This window comes from Malus sylvestris, chromosome 8, assembly GCF_916048215.2.
Source record: "Malus sylvestris chromosome 8, drMalSylv7.2, whole genome shotgun sequence".
Taxonomy (NCBI): domain Eukaryota; kingdom Viridiplantae; phylum Streptophyta; class Magnoliopsida; order Rosales; family Rosaceae; genus Malus; species Malus sylvestris.
Genome location: NC_062267.1, coordinates 24,963,526 through 24,980,510, shown reverse-complemented (window position 1 = coordinate 24,980,510; position 16,985 = coordinate 24,963,526). Strand labels below are relative to the sequence as shown.

At 34.5% G+C, this 16,985-nt stretch overlaps 1 protein-coding gene and 1 pseudogene across 6 annotated transcripts in view; one reads left to right on the top strand and one right to left on the bottom strand.

Moving 5' to 3' along the window:
• LOC126632007 (BEACH domain-containing protein B-like) overlaps positions 1 to 16,985 on the bottom strand; it is a 120,834-nt gene that overhangs the window by 25,664 nt on the left and 78,185 nt on the right. For 2 of the 6 annotated variants that reach the window (XM_050302227.1, XM_050302226.1), the window contains exons 1-6: positions 8,100 to 8,294; positions 7,285 to 7,508; positions 5,086 to 5,149; positions 4,292 to 4,526; positions 3,190 to 3,366; positions 2,459 to 2,776 (exon numbers count right to left, since the gene is read on the bottom strand). In XM_050302227.1, coding sequence (XP_050158184.1) covers positions 2,459 to 2,776; positions 3,190 to 3,366; positions 4,292 to 4,526; positions 5,086 to 5,149; positions 7,285 to 7,406 — 916 coding nt within the window. In that variant the 5' untranslated portion in view covers positions 7,407 to 7,508; positions 8,100 to 8,294. Of the gene's footprint in view, positions 1 to 2,453; positions 2,777 to 3,189; positions 3,367 to 4,291; positions 4,527 to 5,085; positions 5,150 to 7,284; positions 7,509 to 8,099; positions 8,295 to 16,985 lie in introns of those variants that run through there. The other 4 variants (XM_050302222.1, XM_050302223.1, XM_050302224.1 and 1 more) reach the window with 3 other exon arrangements.
• LOC126631468 (uncharacterized) lies at positions 11,055 to 16,769 on the top strand (annotated as a pseudogene).

Sequence of the window (16,985 nt, the reverse complement as noted above, 5' to 3'; positions counted from 1 at the left end):
AAGGAAGGGTTAAGCATTTTTGCAAGTCTGCCTGTCCGTTGAGGATGGAGGTCGACATATATAGGAGTCTCCCTAACAACAAGTAGTAATGCTATTCCTTTACCCTTCTTGGTCATAGCACTGTAGTGGGAGCTGCCAGCTTCACGTGTTTTAACTCTGTCAAAGCACTTTGAAAAAGTGGTCTGTGGTATCTGGAAAGCTGATGTTGCGTGTGAAGATTACAGACAAGCTTTATCCAAGGAGATCTGGCTCTCAAAGTTGAGAAAGCGATGTCTCTTCGGTTTTCGAACAAGTGATCCTGTCGGGGATCTGACTCTCGAGATTTGGAGAACGGTGCCACTTTGATTTTTGAGAAAGCAATCCTGCTGGGAGTCTGGCTCTTGAAATTCGGAGAGCGGTGTCTCTTCGATTTTTGAGAAAGTAATCCTGTTGGGAGTCTGGCTCTCGAGATTCGGAGGGCGGTGCCTCTTCGATTTTGGAGCAAGCAATTTTGTTGGGAGTGTTTTCTCGAATGTGAGTAAAGGTTGGGCATTTTTGCTAGTCTACCTTGCCACGGAGCACAGCGGTTGACACATAGGGACTTTCCAATTATCCAGCAGTGGTGCTATTCCTTTACCCTTGTGGGTAATAATATGGTAGCTAAACCTTCAAAATTTATGTGTCTAAACTTTGTTAGTGTTATTTCTTTGCTATTCTTTTACCTTTCTTGGTCATAGCGATGTAGTGGGAGCTGCAAGCTTCACGTGTCTAAACTTTGTCAGAGATCTTTGGCAAAGTTATCTGTGGTACCCATGAGCTGATGTTGCGTGTGGAAAGTGGATGATTGAACAGTAAGATTCACGTGCTTTCTACTTCACCAGAAATTTTCGACAGATTGCCCGTAATTTCCGCAAAGCTGAGTGTGCATGTGACAGGTGCTGACAAGGCTGAGAAAGCAGGTGCCTCTTCGATTTTTGAGATCGGCCCTCGTGGTCTTTGAGCAGCCCAGCTTTTGAGAAAGCAAACGCCTCTTCGATCTCTGAGATCGGCCCTCGTGGTCTTTGAGCAGCCCAGCTTTTAAGAATGCAAACGCCTCTTCGATTTCTGAGCAGACGCTTCTTCGATTTCTGAAGCTCCGTCGAGTGCAGATTTTTATAGAGGCTGGCATTAAGTTCCAAAGCACACTTGAATCTCCACCAGTAGAAGCTCCCTTCTTGCACTTCTAAGATCTTGATTTGTCCGACCTCTTCTCTCTTCAACACCTTTGAAAATGTTTGGCCTTTTCGACCGTCGTTTTGACTTGAACCTTGGTGAAGAGGCAGCCGCGCCTTCTCCAGACAACATATGGCGCCCATCCTTCTTATCCCCTACTGGTCCTCTTACCGTTGGGGATTCCGTGATGAAGAATGATATGACCGCTGCGGTGGTGGCCAGGAACATTCTCACTCCCAAAGATAACATACTTCTTTCCAAACGGTCTGATGAGTTGGCTGTTAAGGATTCTCTGGCTCTCAGTGTTCAGTGTGCAGGTTCTGTGTTAAATATGGCCCAACGCCTATTTGCTCGAACCCGCCAAGTTGAATCATTGGCGGCTGAAGTGATGAGTCTCAAGCAGGAGATTAGAGGGCTCAAGCATGAGAATAAACAGTTGCACAGACTCGCACATGACTATGCTACAAAAATGAAGAGGAAGCTTGACCAGGTGAAGGAATCTGATGGTCAGATTTTACTTGATCATCAGAGGTTTGTGGGTTTGTTCCAAAGGCATTTATTGCCTTCGTCTTCTGGGGTTGTACCGCGTAATGAAGCTCAAGTGTCATGTACAGATGACCGAATGAAAATAATCTCTCCAAAATAATGGAACTAAGATTCTTCTCAAAAAAAAAAAAAATAATAATAATGGAACTAAGACCAACTACACAGTGAAGGTATAACATCCATACACAGATGAAAACGAGAAAACAATCTTGTGGAAGTGATGGAACTGTGACAAATAACAAGTTTTTTTTATTTCAGTCTAACTGTGGATTATAAATACAGTAGTCATTGGTCATCTAAGAAGTTTACAAATGTAAATACAGACAGACAGACACATTCTGGAAATTAAGAAGGCACACAAAATAGAATCTTTACAACAAAGGGCAAGGACATGCACACACTCAGCACTTTTGATGTATTTAATCATAAAAAAAATACACTTACAAGAAGAAAGAAAAAACAGGTCATCAAGATAAGATTAAATTCTCTCTAGGAAAAGTTGATGTAAAGAAGAGTAATGAAATTTTTTTTACAAAATAACCAAATCATATATGGAAGATGTCCAGACTCCAGACTGTAGCATATTGTTTCTAAGAGTGGGGCTCAAGTTTTCACTGTGTATTACCAAGTCGAGATATGATGTACTATAAGTTATAAATAAAAATTTCCTATCCAAAAGAAAAGATAAGAGAACAAGTAAAAACAAAATTGCCTACCTTACCTACTAACCAATTAAGTCCACCAGCTTCCATCACAGACACAACTGCCCTCTGATGCCATCGTAACCTTATTTCACTGGAAGGAACCTTACCAGAAGAGCCAACTGGTGATGCACAACCCCTTGAAACAAAACCTATAGTATTACTGCACAACTGACCTCTCTCATATACATTTGAATTTAAATCAATGAAACTATATATTATTGACACCACATATACAAGTATTTGTTGCAAGAGTCCAGTCCACTCCATAGTAGAATTAGATGACTTTTCATCAGCTGAAAGTGCACCGCTTATTGTTTTAAGCTGGACAACAGCCCCTAAAATAACAAAAAACACAATGTAAAATTAGCAATGTTTTGCAAGATCAATTAAAACTTAAATAGAAATCAACAAATTTGGTGGATACGGTCCTAATAACATATGTTACAGCATCACACACATTTAAACCAATCAAAATATATGCACAATCAAATGAAAAACCAGCCGAATTATAAATCCAATCCAATTTTAGTCATTTGAATGGGTTATTTTCAATCATTTAGGTGGATTGGGGTTGAAATAACAATTATAAAAACCTATAGTTTTATCAGCAAAAGAAATCTTCAATCAATTGGGGGCGTGTGGATTTTAAATAAGTTTAACAATTGCAACAATTCAAATTATTTGAACACCAGTTCACAATGTCTCATCATAAAAAGAAATTACACTAGGAGAGTAATACTACTAATACCTTTCATTAATGCCGTTAGCTTTTGAATCCCACTGTAGTATCCAAAAACTCTGCAATTATGTAATGAGCGAGTAACAATCATAAGAGCATCCAGGAGTGGCATTCCTTCCGAAATGATATTTAAGGTTGCGGAATGGCCAGAGAAGTCTGCTGACAATCGCACTATACTGGTATTTACTGTATTAACCATGGGAGAAACAAAGTAACCATAAATTATGCAAGAAAACCCAATTTGAAGGAACAAAGATCATAACTAAATAATATGGGAGGGGCAAAAGGGCCATAAGGAACTATTTAACCAAACAAAAAGCGCTAAAATATCAATGTATAGTACCATGACCACAATTCTGAAAAGAGTTCACCAAAAGCCTTCCAAAAGTGAAAAAAGAGAAGGAACAAGATACAATTTAGATGGCAATGATGAAGTCCAATGAATAATGTGCAGTTACCATGCTGATTAGCACAAGTATAATCAACTTTGTTATATATGAAAAAAGAATGAATTACTTCTTTTTCTTATTATTTAAGAAAACAAAAGCAAGATCCTTCCTTCTAAGTTTTTTTTTTATTATTGTTGTTGTGTGAGCTTGTGTTTAGTTAGGATCTTGCAGTTTATCGACTGCCAGGCATACTCATTAACTTACAGAAATTGATCTAAAGGAAGGATCTTGCTTCTTTTCTTTTCTTTTTTAAATAATAAGAAAAAGAAGTAATTCATTCTTTTGTTGTGTGAGTTTGAGTTTAGTTAGGATCTTGCAGTTTATCAACTGCCAGGCATACTCATTAACTTACAGAAATGTATCAATAACTAACTGCCTGCATTTTGGCTGGAAAGAAGATTGGAAGCTATAAAGCCAATTCCCATTCTTACTCAACTCAAGTAGAGAATGTTTATCTTCACATACAAGGTAAAATATATAAATTAATTTAAATAATAAAACTTCCAATATCGGGCTGCTAACATTTGGCTTATAGTGGTATCAAGCATATGGCCAAAAATATCTCATAAAAATAAAAGAAAATATGTTTTGCAAAAAAATTTAATACAGCACACCAAAGTAAATTGCCAATTGCTAAAAAGCAAGCATGAATTTCAACTTACACTCAGCAACCATAGAAGTTAATTGTGTAATCTCTTCAGTCAATACTAAAATGACTTCTGCAGGATGTCCAGCAAAGCAGCCAATAACTACATCATCCGAATGTGATGAATATTCTGTATATTGAATGGTACTTGAAGAAGCCTCTGACATTTGGCCTGTATTTACTGGTTCCCAATTCTTGAATACAACCAGAAACTGCTTAAGAAAAACATGAAACAGCCTCCTCTTTTCCACCTATAAATTGAGTGAACATAATATCACAAAGTTAAAACATAAATCAACTAGAGCACAGAAGGAACAAGAAAAGCTATTATTATCATTCTCTGCTATCAATTCATTTGATGTATTCTTCCTAACCTGTTATGTCCAAAGATAGAAAACAATTCTACAGTATCTATTCTCAAATCCTGTAAATTAAATTCCTTGAAGGATATCTAATTTCATGAAGGTTAGGTTATAAGTCTTTTTTTTTTAGCATATAATATATGTATTGTCATTGTTAGAGAAACTAACATAGCTGGACAAGGAAATGAGGATAGCTCCTCTAAGATCCAGTAAGTCCCCCTTTTGTTTTTGGCAAGACAGAAAATCCCTAGCCAATCTTGAACATAGTGCATAAGGAAAAGTTATAAATAGCTCAACAATATGTAAGTGTCAACACACAACCCTTTTTTTTGGCACAGTTCATTTTATTACATCAGAAAGAAAAAAAAGTTTACAAGTAGCCTCTGTGAAGAACATTGAAGAATCTTTGGAGAAAGAATTTGAGAAATTAATAAACTTCCATACATACCTTATCAACAACTTTTTCATATCGATCCCAAAGTATGTTTAGGACTGCCTCATCTCCAACTTCACTGCAAAATAAAGGGCCAAATCATCAAACCACCCATCCTAAAAGGTCAATAAATTCTCTTATAAAAAGGATAGTTAATAATTCTGCATATTAATGCCCACATAGATAGTGTAACAAAGAAATTACTAACAGCAGAAGAAAATGGAATAAAAGGACCACAAAAGGCTAACCAAATTAGGCATCATAAAATTAACAAGTCTTGCATTCCCCCGTTTGCAGTTACAACACTTGCCCACACTCTGTAATGTCACTATGGTTGAACTGCAAATGCTTACAAGAATTTACTCATATAGTTGGCCTCAAAGTTGGGGCTGAAACTAACATGTCTAAGAGTGTGTTGGTGGGTGCTAATGTAGAGATATTAGCGTCCATAGCTAGTATTTGGGATGTCGGTCAGGACCAGGAGCGTGGCCTTTGAGTTCTTTGGGACTTTCTTTAGGGGCAGTCTGTGTGCTTTATCTTCCTGGACCCCATTGTTGACTCGGTGAGGATAAAATTAGATGGGGTGAGGAGATAACGTCGCACTTACCCTGATTTGCTCACTGACTCTTGAATCTTGAATACCGTTCCCACTTATCTTATGTCCATTGTGGAATAAAGTAGCTAAAACTTTGGAAAAATCGACAACAAATTACTTTTGGGAGAGGAATGGAGAGGGGAAATTGACCGTTAGGTTAGATGTGTTCAATGCATAAACCAAAGGATGGTCATGGGTTGGCTTTAGAGAATTTGGTGAAAGAAAATAGTGTGTTGTTAAGCGTGGAGATTCCCTCTTGAGCATTATCCTTGTGGAATTTAGCCATCAGGATTGTGCAAAGACTACAGAGTCCAACTGGGATTCTTGTATTCTAATGAGAATATTGTTCCAAAGTCTTTTGAAATAAATTTTTAAGGGTTTCTGTTCCTTTTCTTATGTAATGATAATTGTTTAGATCCCATCTTGCCGTGCATAGTTTCCCTGCCCAAAATTATATATATATTTGATAAAGAAGCGATTGTAGATATTGCTAGTCAGGTCTGATATGCAAGAGGACAACTTGTCCTATGTCTCCATACATAGCCCCTGCGTCATGCATTACCATGAAAAAGGAGGTGCCAAGGATGACCAAAAGGCAGTAAAATCCTATTGAAGGCCTTCTACTATTAATCTCCTCTTCCAAACAGATTTATTTAATAAGTAAAAACCTTTAATTGAGGAAAGGAAAGAGTACAAGGTGTTCGATGGCCCAAACCTAACAAGAACTCTCTAAAGAATATAAAAAAAGCCACCATAACACTACACAAAAACAACAGACTATTACAACAATACTCTAAAACACTACATCTCTTCAATCAGACAGTATTACGAAAAAGAAACAGCCCTAAATTATGGACATATCATAGCCCTTAGAGTAGCCGAAGATTGGACTCTCTTTGACAAATTATCCACCTCTTCCACCACCAAAAACCCTAAAGAATTCAATCTCCATATATTAGTGTGATAATCACATTTCTTCAAATGTTCAATTCCCAGCTTTAGCCCTCCCATGGGCACTATATTTTTTTACAATACCGTGACACATACCTAATACCTATCTCAGCTGTGCCCCCTTTACCAATTGAGTGGAGGCCCAGAGGATACTTTTTTATGGGAAAAAATTTTTGCCAATAAAAATCATTAAACACAGTGCACAGACTCGGTGAAACAAGAGGCTCACCAACAATTTGACACAACTCTCATAAAAAGCAGACCCAAATTTCATCTATGACATCGTAATACAAAACTCTAAAAAGGTACCCTAGAGCAGTTCCCTCATCTCATTAAATTATACAAAATGAAACATCCCTAAAAGCCTCGAGACCAGCTTTAGGTTCAATTTTTCCGGAGAGGGAGGAGAATAAAATACTTCAACCATTTTATCATTTTCTTCCAAAGACCCAGACACTGAACTAGCTAAAATTAACTAAGATCGTTCTATATATCCCTGAAAATATGCAAAGATTATTAAACATACCAGTCCTTTCATTACAATAATTTAACTTGACTGTATTCAATCTAAAATAGCATCCCCATATGAGGAAACACAAAATCACAATTTACAATAACTAACATGCCAGAGTAAAACAAAAAGTAGTGTAACAGTGAATCATAAGTACCTAAAGTGGATCTTCAAGCCAGGAGAAGAGAACTTCTGCGCTTGGGTCCCTAAAGACGAATCTCCATCGTGGCCACCGGAAGTCCTTCGAATAAGATCAGCAACACCCTTGACAATATTCATGCTTCCCCACAGCCAAGTTTTTCATATAAGTCAACACTTCATAATCGAATGGTCAGGATGCAAATGGTGATTCCAGCCCATCACCCTCAATGTGCTTGCCTTCTATTAAATGTTACATAAAACACCACTAAGTTAAAAAAAAAATCCCATACACTCAAACTCATACTAAATTACCACCTAATCCACAAAATTCTGAAACCAGTCGAAAAGGACTAGAAATTTGGTTCGAAGAAAAATTACAATAAGAGCGTCTCAGTTAGTTTTTACACAACAAATACACTGGTTAGAGTTGAATTTGTCTGTTAAACTTCCTATAGTGCATATTAACAAAAATCTTCTAAAACCTCCAACTCATTTTCCATTCCTTTCCCTCAACTTCTTGGCAAACACACCAAAACACTATCCGAGTTTCCAACAAGCTATCACATCAATAAACTAACACTCCCATGCACAAAAAGCATAAATTTACATGAAATAAGCTTCTACTAAACAAAAATAAAAAATAAAATACCACATTATTTGGCAAAACATTGAAATGTCTGATAAAACTAAATGCGGATGAAGGTTGATAACTCTGAGGAAAAAATCAACGAAAAATAGAGAAATAATTAATTGATCAACGACGTACACTCGAACTCAATTGTTGAATTCTTTGATCAATTTCATGAATTTCAGACAATAAAAGATGAGAACCTGATCGGATCGCGGGGCCCAAAAGCACGGTGTGGATAGGGTTTGCGATTGGAGATCTGAGCCTGAAATTCTTGGGAGTTCTATCTCTTCTTCAACGGCGTCAGTGTAGAATCAACGACAGAAAATGCGTTAGCGGAATGCGGAAAGAAAAAGAAGGAAGAAGGAAAATACGAACCCCCAAACAATCGTTAAATTTCAAGATTGCCCCTGTTAATGCAGGGTTGAAGATCAAAGTGGGTGATGTGAATTTTATCTGACAGTCGAAAATGCGGTAAATGTAACAGATTTTACCGGGTTTTTCTTTTTTACGACCATTGAGACGTTGTCGTTTCTCTTCGTTGAAACCTATACAGAACTTTACCAAAGAGGCCTTATTATTCACATATTATAACACATTAGCTTCTCCGCAAGTGCTTACGCACGCGAGAAAGGGTTATTAACCCTTGCACACAGTAAAGGTATATTCGCAAATAAAAATGTCAAAAATAAACTAGAAACTTGTAAGTCGCATCTAGGCACATAATTAAAAATATGTAAGTGGCTGTGATAAAAAAAAGGCATCTTGCATGTGGAGGAGCAGGTGTGTAATACATCAAAATAGTAAGAATGAAAATGATTAGGTAGAAACTGCTAACCTACACAATTAAAGATCACGACATAAACACAAAATCTTTGTACTTGACTTTGAGACCCCATATAGATAGGCCAACACATAATTGATCATTGAAGTAAATCTTTACATGGGATATTTGTTTATGGTGAGAGAAAAACTCGATTGGAAACTGCTTTCTTGTAAGTTCACATAAGTGTTTGGCACTATTGGGAGTCTTTAATGGATCCTTGGTAAAAACATTCTATTTCATGTGTATTGGGTATCAGAAGGGTTCTCTTGGCCTTGGCCTTGGCCTAACCATTGCTCCGAGATCGTTAACGACATTCTTTGCATTCTTCGACGCCGACTGGACCGTCTAAATGCTTCGAATAGGATATGGCCCCATCACAGCAGTAAAACTCATTCCTAACATGGCTCACTCGCCTCTGAAACTGGAATGCTTTTATAGAGGAGGCTACTTGAGGAATCTAAAAGTTTTAAGTGGGATGTGGAATGTGATTGATAATGGATGGTGGTCATGAAATCTCTCTTTGGCAAAGGGAACTTAGAAGTCGATAAGAAAGAGCTATGAGTAGCCACAAATATCGCTCCAATTTGGATTTCAACATCAATAAGGTTTTGGTGACAACCAGGACACAATAATGTGTACGATTACACAATCTCAATTTTGGATCAATGTTTCTCAATAGCATAATTGGAGCACTTCTCTTCAATATCAATTTATGTGAACCTGGAAACATATTTATTATTTTTGCATTAAGCATATCACCATCTTCATTGATTGAAGTCATCAGTGCACGTTCCACCTGTAAGTTGCATCCTTTACATTATATATACTAAAAGCCAGTTGAACCTGACACTGTTCAGCAATAGTAAAAGGGCGAAAATGCCTCTGATTTTTCGTTTGCTTAGCCGTTTTGCTACTGGTTTGCACAATTAAATATTTGTTATGCCCCTGATTGCCACGTGTTGATCATCTTTTGTCTATCATCTATGGGTCTTTGTAATTTTTTATATTTTTTTGTGCCACAAACCATGTGTCGGGTTTAACTCCTGTGTTTTCTGCTTTTCTGATCTCCATTTTTCTGCCTGTTCTTTGCTTATCATTCCAAGAAAATTTGAAGTCTTATAAAAGATATTGTTTTGTGCTGTTTAGTTAAAAGTGAGTAATTATCTTTTTTCAATGTTGTGTGCTTAGAAGTGTTAATTTTAATTTGTGATGCCTCTTTGGTTTAAATTTTGTTGTTGTGAATGGTTGTTTAGACTTGGGGTTTTTCTTTGCAGGGGTGGATTTTTTGCTTATTGATTGTTAATTGCTATCATGGCTTAATTCATGTTTTTTTTTTCAAATTTTATCTGCTTCTGTTAATTTGAAGATGTATAAATTTAAAGAATGATTCTTTAACAATGATTGCAGTACATGTGAGTTGGTGTTGCTATACTGGACTAGAAAAACACGTAATTTTATGTGGGGGGATTGCTTTTGTTCATTTTTTTTTCTATTTTTGGGGTGTTGTTTCCAGTGGTTTAATTATAACTGTTGGAAGAGCAAGATGAGTTTTTTTTTTTGTTTGCTTAGAAAGAAGTCGAATGATGCAAATGTAGTTCGATTATATTTATAAATAGGGATAGTAGATTGTATGATTTAGTGTGTTGTGTTGTTCACTGTAAACTAATTTTCAATCTGTGCCGGTATGATTTAGTTGAGGTTAATGTAATTCATTGGATGACATTGTTTATAGTTGAACTAAATTTTGTGTCTTTTAGTAAGTTTCTATCATTTGAACCAAGTGAAAAAATAAGTTTAATTGAAATAGGCAGAGGGAGAAAAATTGGAACAAAAAGCTGTGATCTTTATAAATGTAAGCATTCAAACTAATCATGGTGCAGAAAAAAAAGGTGTTGGTCTTTCTTAGTAATAGAGCTTTGTAAATATTTATAAATAGTGTCTTGCAGTGATGTAAAGAGATAAGGTTGTGCTGTTCATGGTTAACATATATTATTAATAGCGTTTTGATGTGTTGTATGTTTTTCTTTCTTTGTTTTTTTCTATTTTTAACATTGTCGGTTTAGTTTGTACAAGTTCTGTCTATAGTCGAGTTAAAATTTGTTTGATTGCTTTTAAAGTTTTTCTGTTGAATTTCATGTTAAAACATTATCCCTTTTTGAAATAGGTGGAAATATATTTATGCTTTAGGTTGTGTGAAATTTTAAGGCTTGGTTTGGTGCTGTTAAACATAGTTGACAAAAGTCTTAGTTGCTTTACTAAAATTAGTGTACATTATCGTTTTCATTATGGGATTAACCAATGACTATGCACTGTAAATAGAGACAAACAAATATATTAGTTTTGTTTCTAACTTTTTTTTACGTGTTAGATAATAAACTTTAATTTTGTTCCTGTGAATAGAGTGTGTTGTCACTGCATGCCTATCTATTTATCTTATACAAAATATAATCCATTTTTTGATTTTGTTTGTCAATTGCATTTGTATCGTTTTTTTTTCTTTCTGTTTTTTCACCCTGATCAATTGCAAATCAACAAGCGATTGAAGCTTGCACAACAGAGATGGACTATGAAATTGTTGCTTTGAAAATAGAAGCTGGAAGCTGTTATGAAATTATGGGTTTCTGTACGAATAGAATGAGGGGTCAATATAGAGTTGTGCCACATGATACCCAAGTTGTGTTCACTGGGAAAACAATTTTCAAAAAATTGTCCAGTGTGTTTCCACCTATCCCTCAACACCGGTTCTTTTTGCAAGATTATAACCCACTTTATCCTCTCCTCAACACAGTTGATATCCTTACAGGTAACAATATATGTATATCTATATGTATATATATGCATTAAAAAACTCGTCTTTATTTTGTAAAATGAATTTTAACACTTCCAATATATTTGTTTGTTAAATTGCAAGATGTCATTGATCATGTAATTGGTGTGCAAAAGTTGGAACCAAAGCAAATTAATCAGAGAATTGCACATAAGTGTGATATAGCTATTGAAAACATCAGGTTCCCTCTCTGTGCTTTTTGTGATTCTAAATTATTTTATGTATCTATTATATCCATGTTACAAAATTTTAAATGTTATCTCACAAATCAATATTGTTAAACCATTATATTATACTTATCATGTTGAGTGCTTACTATATTCATAACAAATTAAACAAATTTCTTCCTAGCTTTTGAATATCCATTTCAAATTTTCTTTTTCAATAGAAAAGAAGAGATGAAGATTACATTATGGGAAGATGTTGCAGAGACTTGTTCTTCTTTGTCAATGGAGACATTATATGCGCCAACAATTGTTGTTTTCACAAGTCTAAAAGTGAAGTTGTATCTTGGTACCTAACTCAATAAAAAATTAACCTGTTTGGTATCTTTATTGTTCTGTTTCCTCCTATAAATTATGTTAATTAGCTGTTAACACAACATTTCGAAATATTTGCTGCCTCTAATGAGTTTTTCACATAATTTATTATCAATAATAAAATGAGTGTTTCTGTTTTCTATTCACATTTGGAAATACAATTGTTTGTTTGTTTATTAATTTTTAGCTGCGTTTGAATAGAAATATTGTTCTAATTTGAAATCGCATGCTTCCTTTCTTTTTAAGGCATTGCCTTACAACTGTTTAAAAGTAGTGATGCTCAGTAAGTGTGTTTCATTATTTTCATAATTTGGTTTCCTTTTTGTAAAATTGCTTATTCAAATTGGAATATTTGTGAATAAACAAATCCTTGCACAACATGTTAAGATTATTTAGGCAAACATGGAATCCTGTGAATCACGTTTGGATGTTGTTTTTAAACTTACATCCAATTATTTGAATTATTTATTAATATTTTGCTTATGTTATTTCCGTTATTTTTTTTTATCCACAGCCAAGATTGTGTTGAGCAGCACTGCCTCATTGCTTTTCTTTCTTGATCCAAACATCTCGGAACTAAATAGGTACAAATCAGTGTAAGTGCATTGACAATTATTAAAAAAACTGAAGATATTTTTATTATTTTTACAATAAAACAGATTTTTTTTAAAGCTATTCAAATAATATTATGTTTTAAATCCTATAGGTTTTCTAACAACACAAAAGTTGTAATACTATTGGCACCGTCTTCGAGACAAGTGAATGAAGCTCAAATTTTGTAGACTGCCAAGAAAGTGACAGTTGATGAATTAGCTTTTTTTTTTTATCCATAATTATATAAGTGTTGAACAACAAAAATATACAACATAAAAAAAATAGAGTCCATACAAATTGGGTAAAACTACAAGACAAAACAAAAATGTAATCTAACCCAAAAGATGAGGATGAGCTTTACATACAAATTAACATCCATAATAAATAAAATAAAAACATAAAATGTGAATTTCTTCCTACAAAAGGGGGAAGAAACTGTGCAAAACAAACCTTACCCATTCTCACTTGGAAATCAACGGTTATCCAATCCAAATGGCGGTTCGAAATATACGGAAGCCCAAGTATATCGGAATTGATTCTTGCTTCTGGAGGAAAACCACGTGTATTGGAGCCAAGAAAAAATGAGGAATTTCTGCTGAAAGTCATCTCGCAAAAGGGGGGGTGTGAATGAAGTCTGCACCCCACACCTCACGTGGAGAAGAAGTGAGGTTATTGAAACTGGAAGTCAAGTTGTTGAAATTGGAAGACAAATCCTATTGGAACTTGGAAACCCTTAAAATCACATAAAAAAGAGTGAAGCTTGCTGTTAGAAAACTTGGATCAAATTGGTTCAAAGTCTCATGTTTAAATGGAGGTGAAAGTTCAGAAGAAAAAATATATAAAAAAAAGGGAATGAATGCTAAAGGAGCCTGCACCTCACGTGGGAAGACAAGTAAAATAAAGTTCATTTTACAATAAAAAAAAGGGCCGGGTTTTCATGCTTTCAAAGTCCTATTTCAAATAAGATTGAAATCCTATGAAACTGTGGAAAAGTCATGAAATAGAGTCCTGATTTACTAGGGATTAAACTATGAGGGAAGCTTTTCAAAAAGCTAATGCAAGGTAAGCCCGGGGACCCTCCATTTTTCACCAACGTGGACTTTTTTAGACTTGAGCACCCATTAAATTAGATAAAGTCAACAAAACTTGCAACTTAAGCATGGAGACAATGACAACACAAATCATTTCAAACACGTGGCCTTCAAACTTTAGTCATGATTATGACTAGTCATTTTTTTTACTGGTTGCAATACAATTCCCTCAAATTAAATAGGAATACTATCCACGTGGAACTCAGAGAGGAAAAAAGTGTAACTCTTCCATATTACTCATGTGGGATTTATGAATATGGCATACATCAAAGTTAAATTTATTCAAGAAGTCTGAGATGCACGACACCAAGACAAAGTCAAATACCAAAGTAATAGTGGGTTTACAAATATTCCCATTAAATTTACAAGACACAAATGACATGAAGCCGCAACAAGACTCAAATGGCACAAAGCCACAAAACCCTCCAATGGTCCGCATGAGCTAAAACTGCACAAGGTATTAAACGCTCCAATGGCTCAAAGTACTCGCCCGCACGAGCTAAAACTGCACAAGGCATCAAATCCCAACAAACACATAAGGAACTACGAGTGACTTGATCCCTCAACGAGGGTACGTAGGCAATCTAAGGCTCTAACTAGATACAGTCGCAAAATCAAATAAACACCCAAATCCTCATGTTACGATTTATTCATATTAGAATCAAAGGGTATTCATTTCCCAAAAGAAGGGTTGTAATTAATAGGCGCGTAGCCTAAAATGGGTCGAACTCAAATTAATAAAACCTTCTTCAAATAATGAATGAGGGTGAAATTGTGTCGAGTGAATTATTTATTTACATATTGTGTACAATTTTTGCTCAACAATAAGGTAGAAAGCTTTATTATAACTTCTTATATTTGGGTCAAAATTTACAACTGCAATTTTTACATCTTTAGTGAAACCCATATACATGATGGTTCATCCTTATACAAATGGTTTTAAAATATAGAAAACTTCATTTTAATCCCTAAAAAATATGAGTTTTAGATTATAACCATATGTAAGATTAAAATCCAATTTTAGTCCCTAGCACATTTAATCATATCATTTATTAGTTGTATTTTGATGTTTTATTTTATCTTTTTATTTTTAGTTTAATGTATTAATTACATTTAAATTTAATTTTTATTTCATTCATCATAATATATTTTAATGTCTACATTTAGGTAACTAAATTTTTTATAATATATATTCCGATAACAATTTTGTATGGTCTTCATTTAGGTACATTAATACATTTGAATATTTTGGTATATCTATCGGTACAAACATGTAGTTACATTGATTCAATATAAGGCATTTCGTTATGTACACTTTGATACACACAATTGAGTATTGACTTTTAGGTACATTAATTCAATTATTATTTCGGTAAATACATTTAGATACATACATTTTGGTATTGATATTTAGGTACATACATTTTTGGTAATGACATTTAGGTTCGTACATTTTGGTACATACATTTTGGTATTAACATTTAGGTACATTATAATATATTTCGGTACAATCATGTAGGTACAAATATTTTCGTACAAAAAAGTCATTTTTATATATTTTGGCACAATCATTTCTGTACACTTATGTATCTATATATTTTTGTATCACAATTTTTTTTTTAATATTTTCTCATTTACGTTCATTTCTAATTAAAAAAATTAAATATGTGCATATTAATAAAATTAAAATTTAATATGAGAGATTAAATAAAAATACACATTAAATAAGAAAAATTGAATGTAAATTTTGATAAAAGTACACTCAACGGATTAAATTGAATATTTAATCTAGCATCAGGTTTTTTTTTAATTTTAATCTTTTGCAAGGACTAATGTTCAAAAACCCCATTTTAAAATATTTTACAGGATGAGACATTTTTGTGTAAAGCATTCATCAAGCGCTTTGACACACGATATGACTGGTGGTACAGTGTCTGCCCAAATTGTGTCAAGCAGATGCAGAAGGATCTCGCAAGTGGGCAACTGGTCTGTCAAAAACACTCCACTCAAATTCCAACACCTTGGTAATACTTAACATGTGTTGTTTCAATTTTCTATCCTACAATTTCAAACACAAGCCATCTATTTTTTTTCCTGTGCTTTAACATAATACAATTAACAAATTATGCTTTTTTTCAGTTTAACATACATATGATTTGACTTTTAATACATTATTACAAGAAGTTTCATATTTGAGTAATAATTGTACCAGATATAAGTGACCCCGACTTTCAAATTAGGTATAAAGTCAATTTGGTTCTTGAAGATCAAACCAATGAAATCAGTGCTTTGGTGATTGGTAAATCTGGCGAAAAACTTTTTGGTGCGGCTTGCAACGATTTGGTTATGAATCAAAGATTGGTGGATCAGCGACAATTGCCAAATGAATTCCTCAGATTGATTGGCCAGAGGAAAATTTTTCACCTGCGTTTTAGAAATAGAAAGAACACATTTAATTCAACTAATGTTCTCATCTACAATCTCTCCGATGATATTGACATGGAACCAAAAACACCGCAGGCATTGCTAACAGAAATTACTTTGTCTTCAACAACGGTATCATACTCTACATCGACACCAGAAACAACTGCGCAATCATACAAACGAAAAAGGGAAGCAGTGAGGAGGCCTCTTTTTACTGGCACTGAACAAAGGCATGTTTCCTACCTTTTATCCTGTATCAAGCTTTTAAACTATGATTTATTTCTTCTTCCTCATATGTGTCCCATTTTAAAACAGTGATGTTGAAGAGATGTTTGAACCAAGTGGAGAAGATATCGATCAAATTCCGATCAAATTGTTGAAGAAAAAATCATCTCCAGCTGGGTGGATTCCGGCCCTGCAAAAAAGGAATAGGTCACAATACTTTATCATTGCTTTCCCTTCTCACTTAATTATTAAAAGATAAATTTAACACTTATCTAAATGTGACAACTTTTTTTCCTTTTGCTTAGGTTGCTTTGTTGGCATTCAAGAATGCTGCATTAAAACTTTAGCTGTTTCGGATAAAAAAATTTCTTGCCTTTTTAATGCGTATCAAACAATGTCTCTAATATTTTTTGGGATGTAAATAGTTATTTCTGGTCTAAACTCTGGTATTTTTTTGCATGTACATACTCCAGCATTTGCTTAGATTTTGTGTCCAGATGCTGGTCCTAATCAAAGGCTAGATAGAACTGCTAGAATAGAATCGATAACCATAACATTTTTTG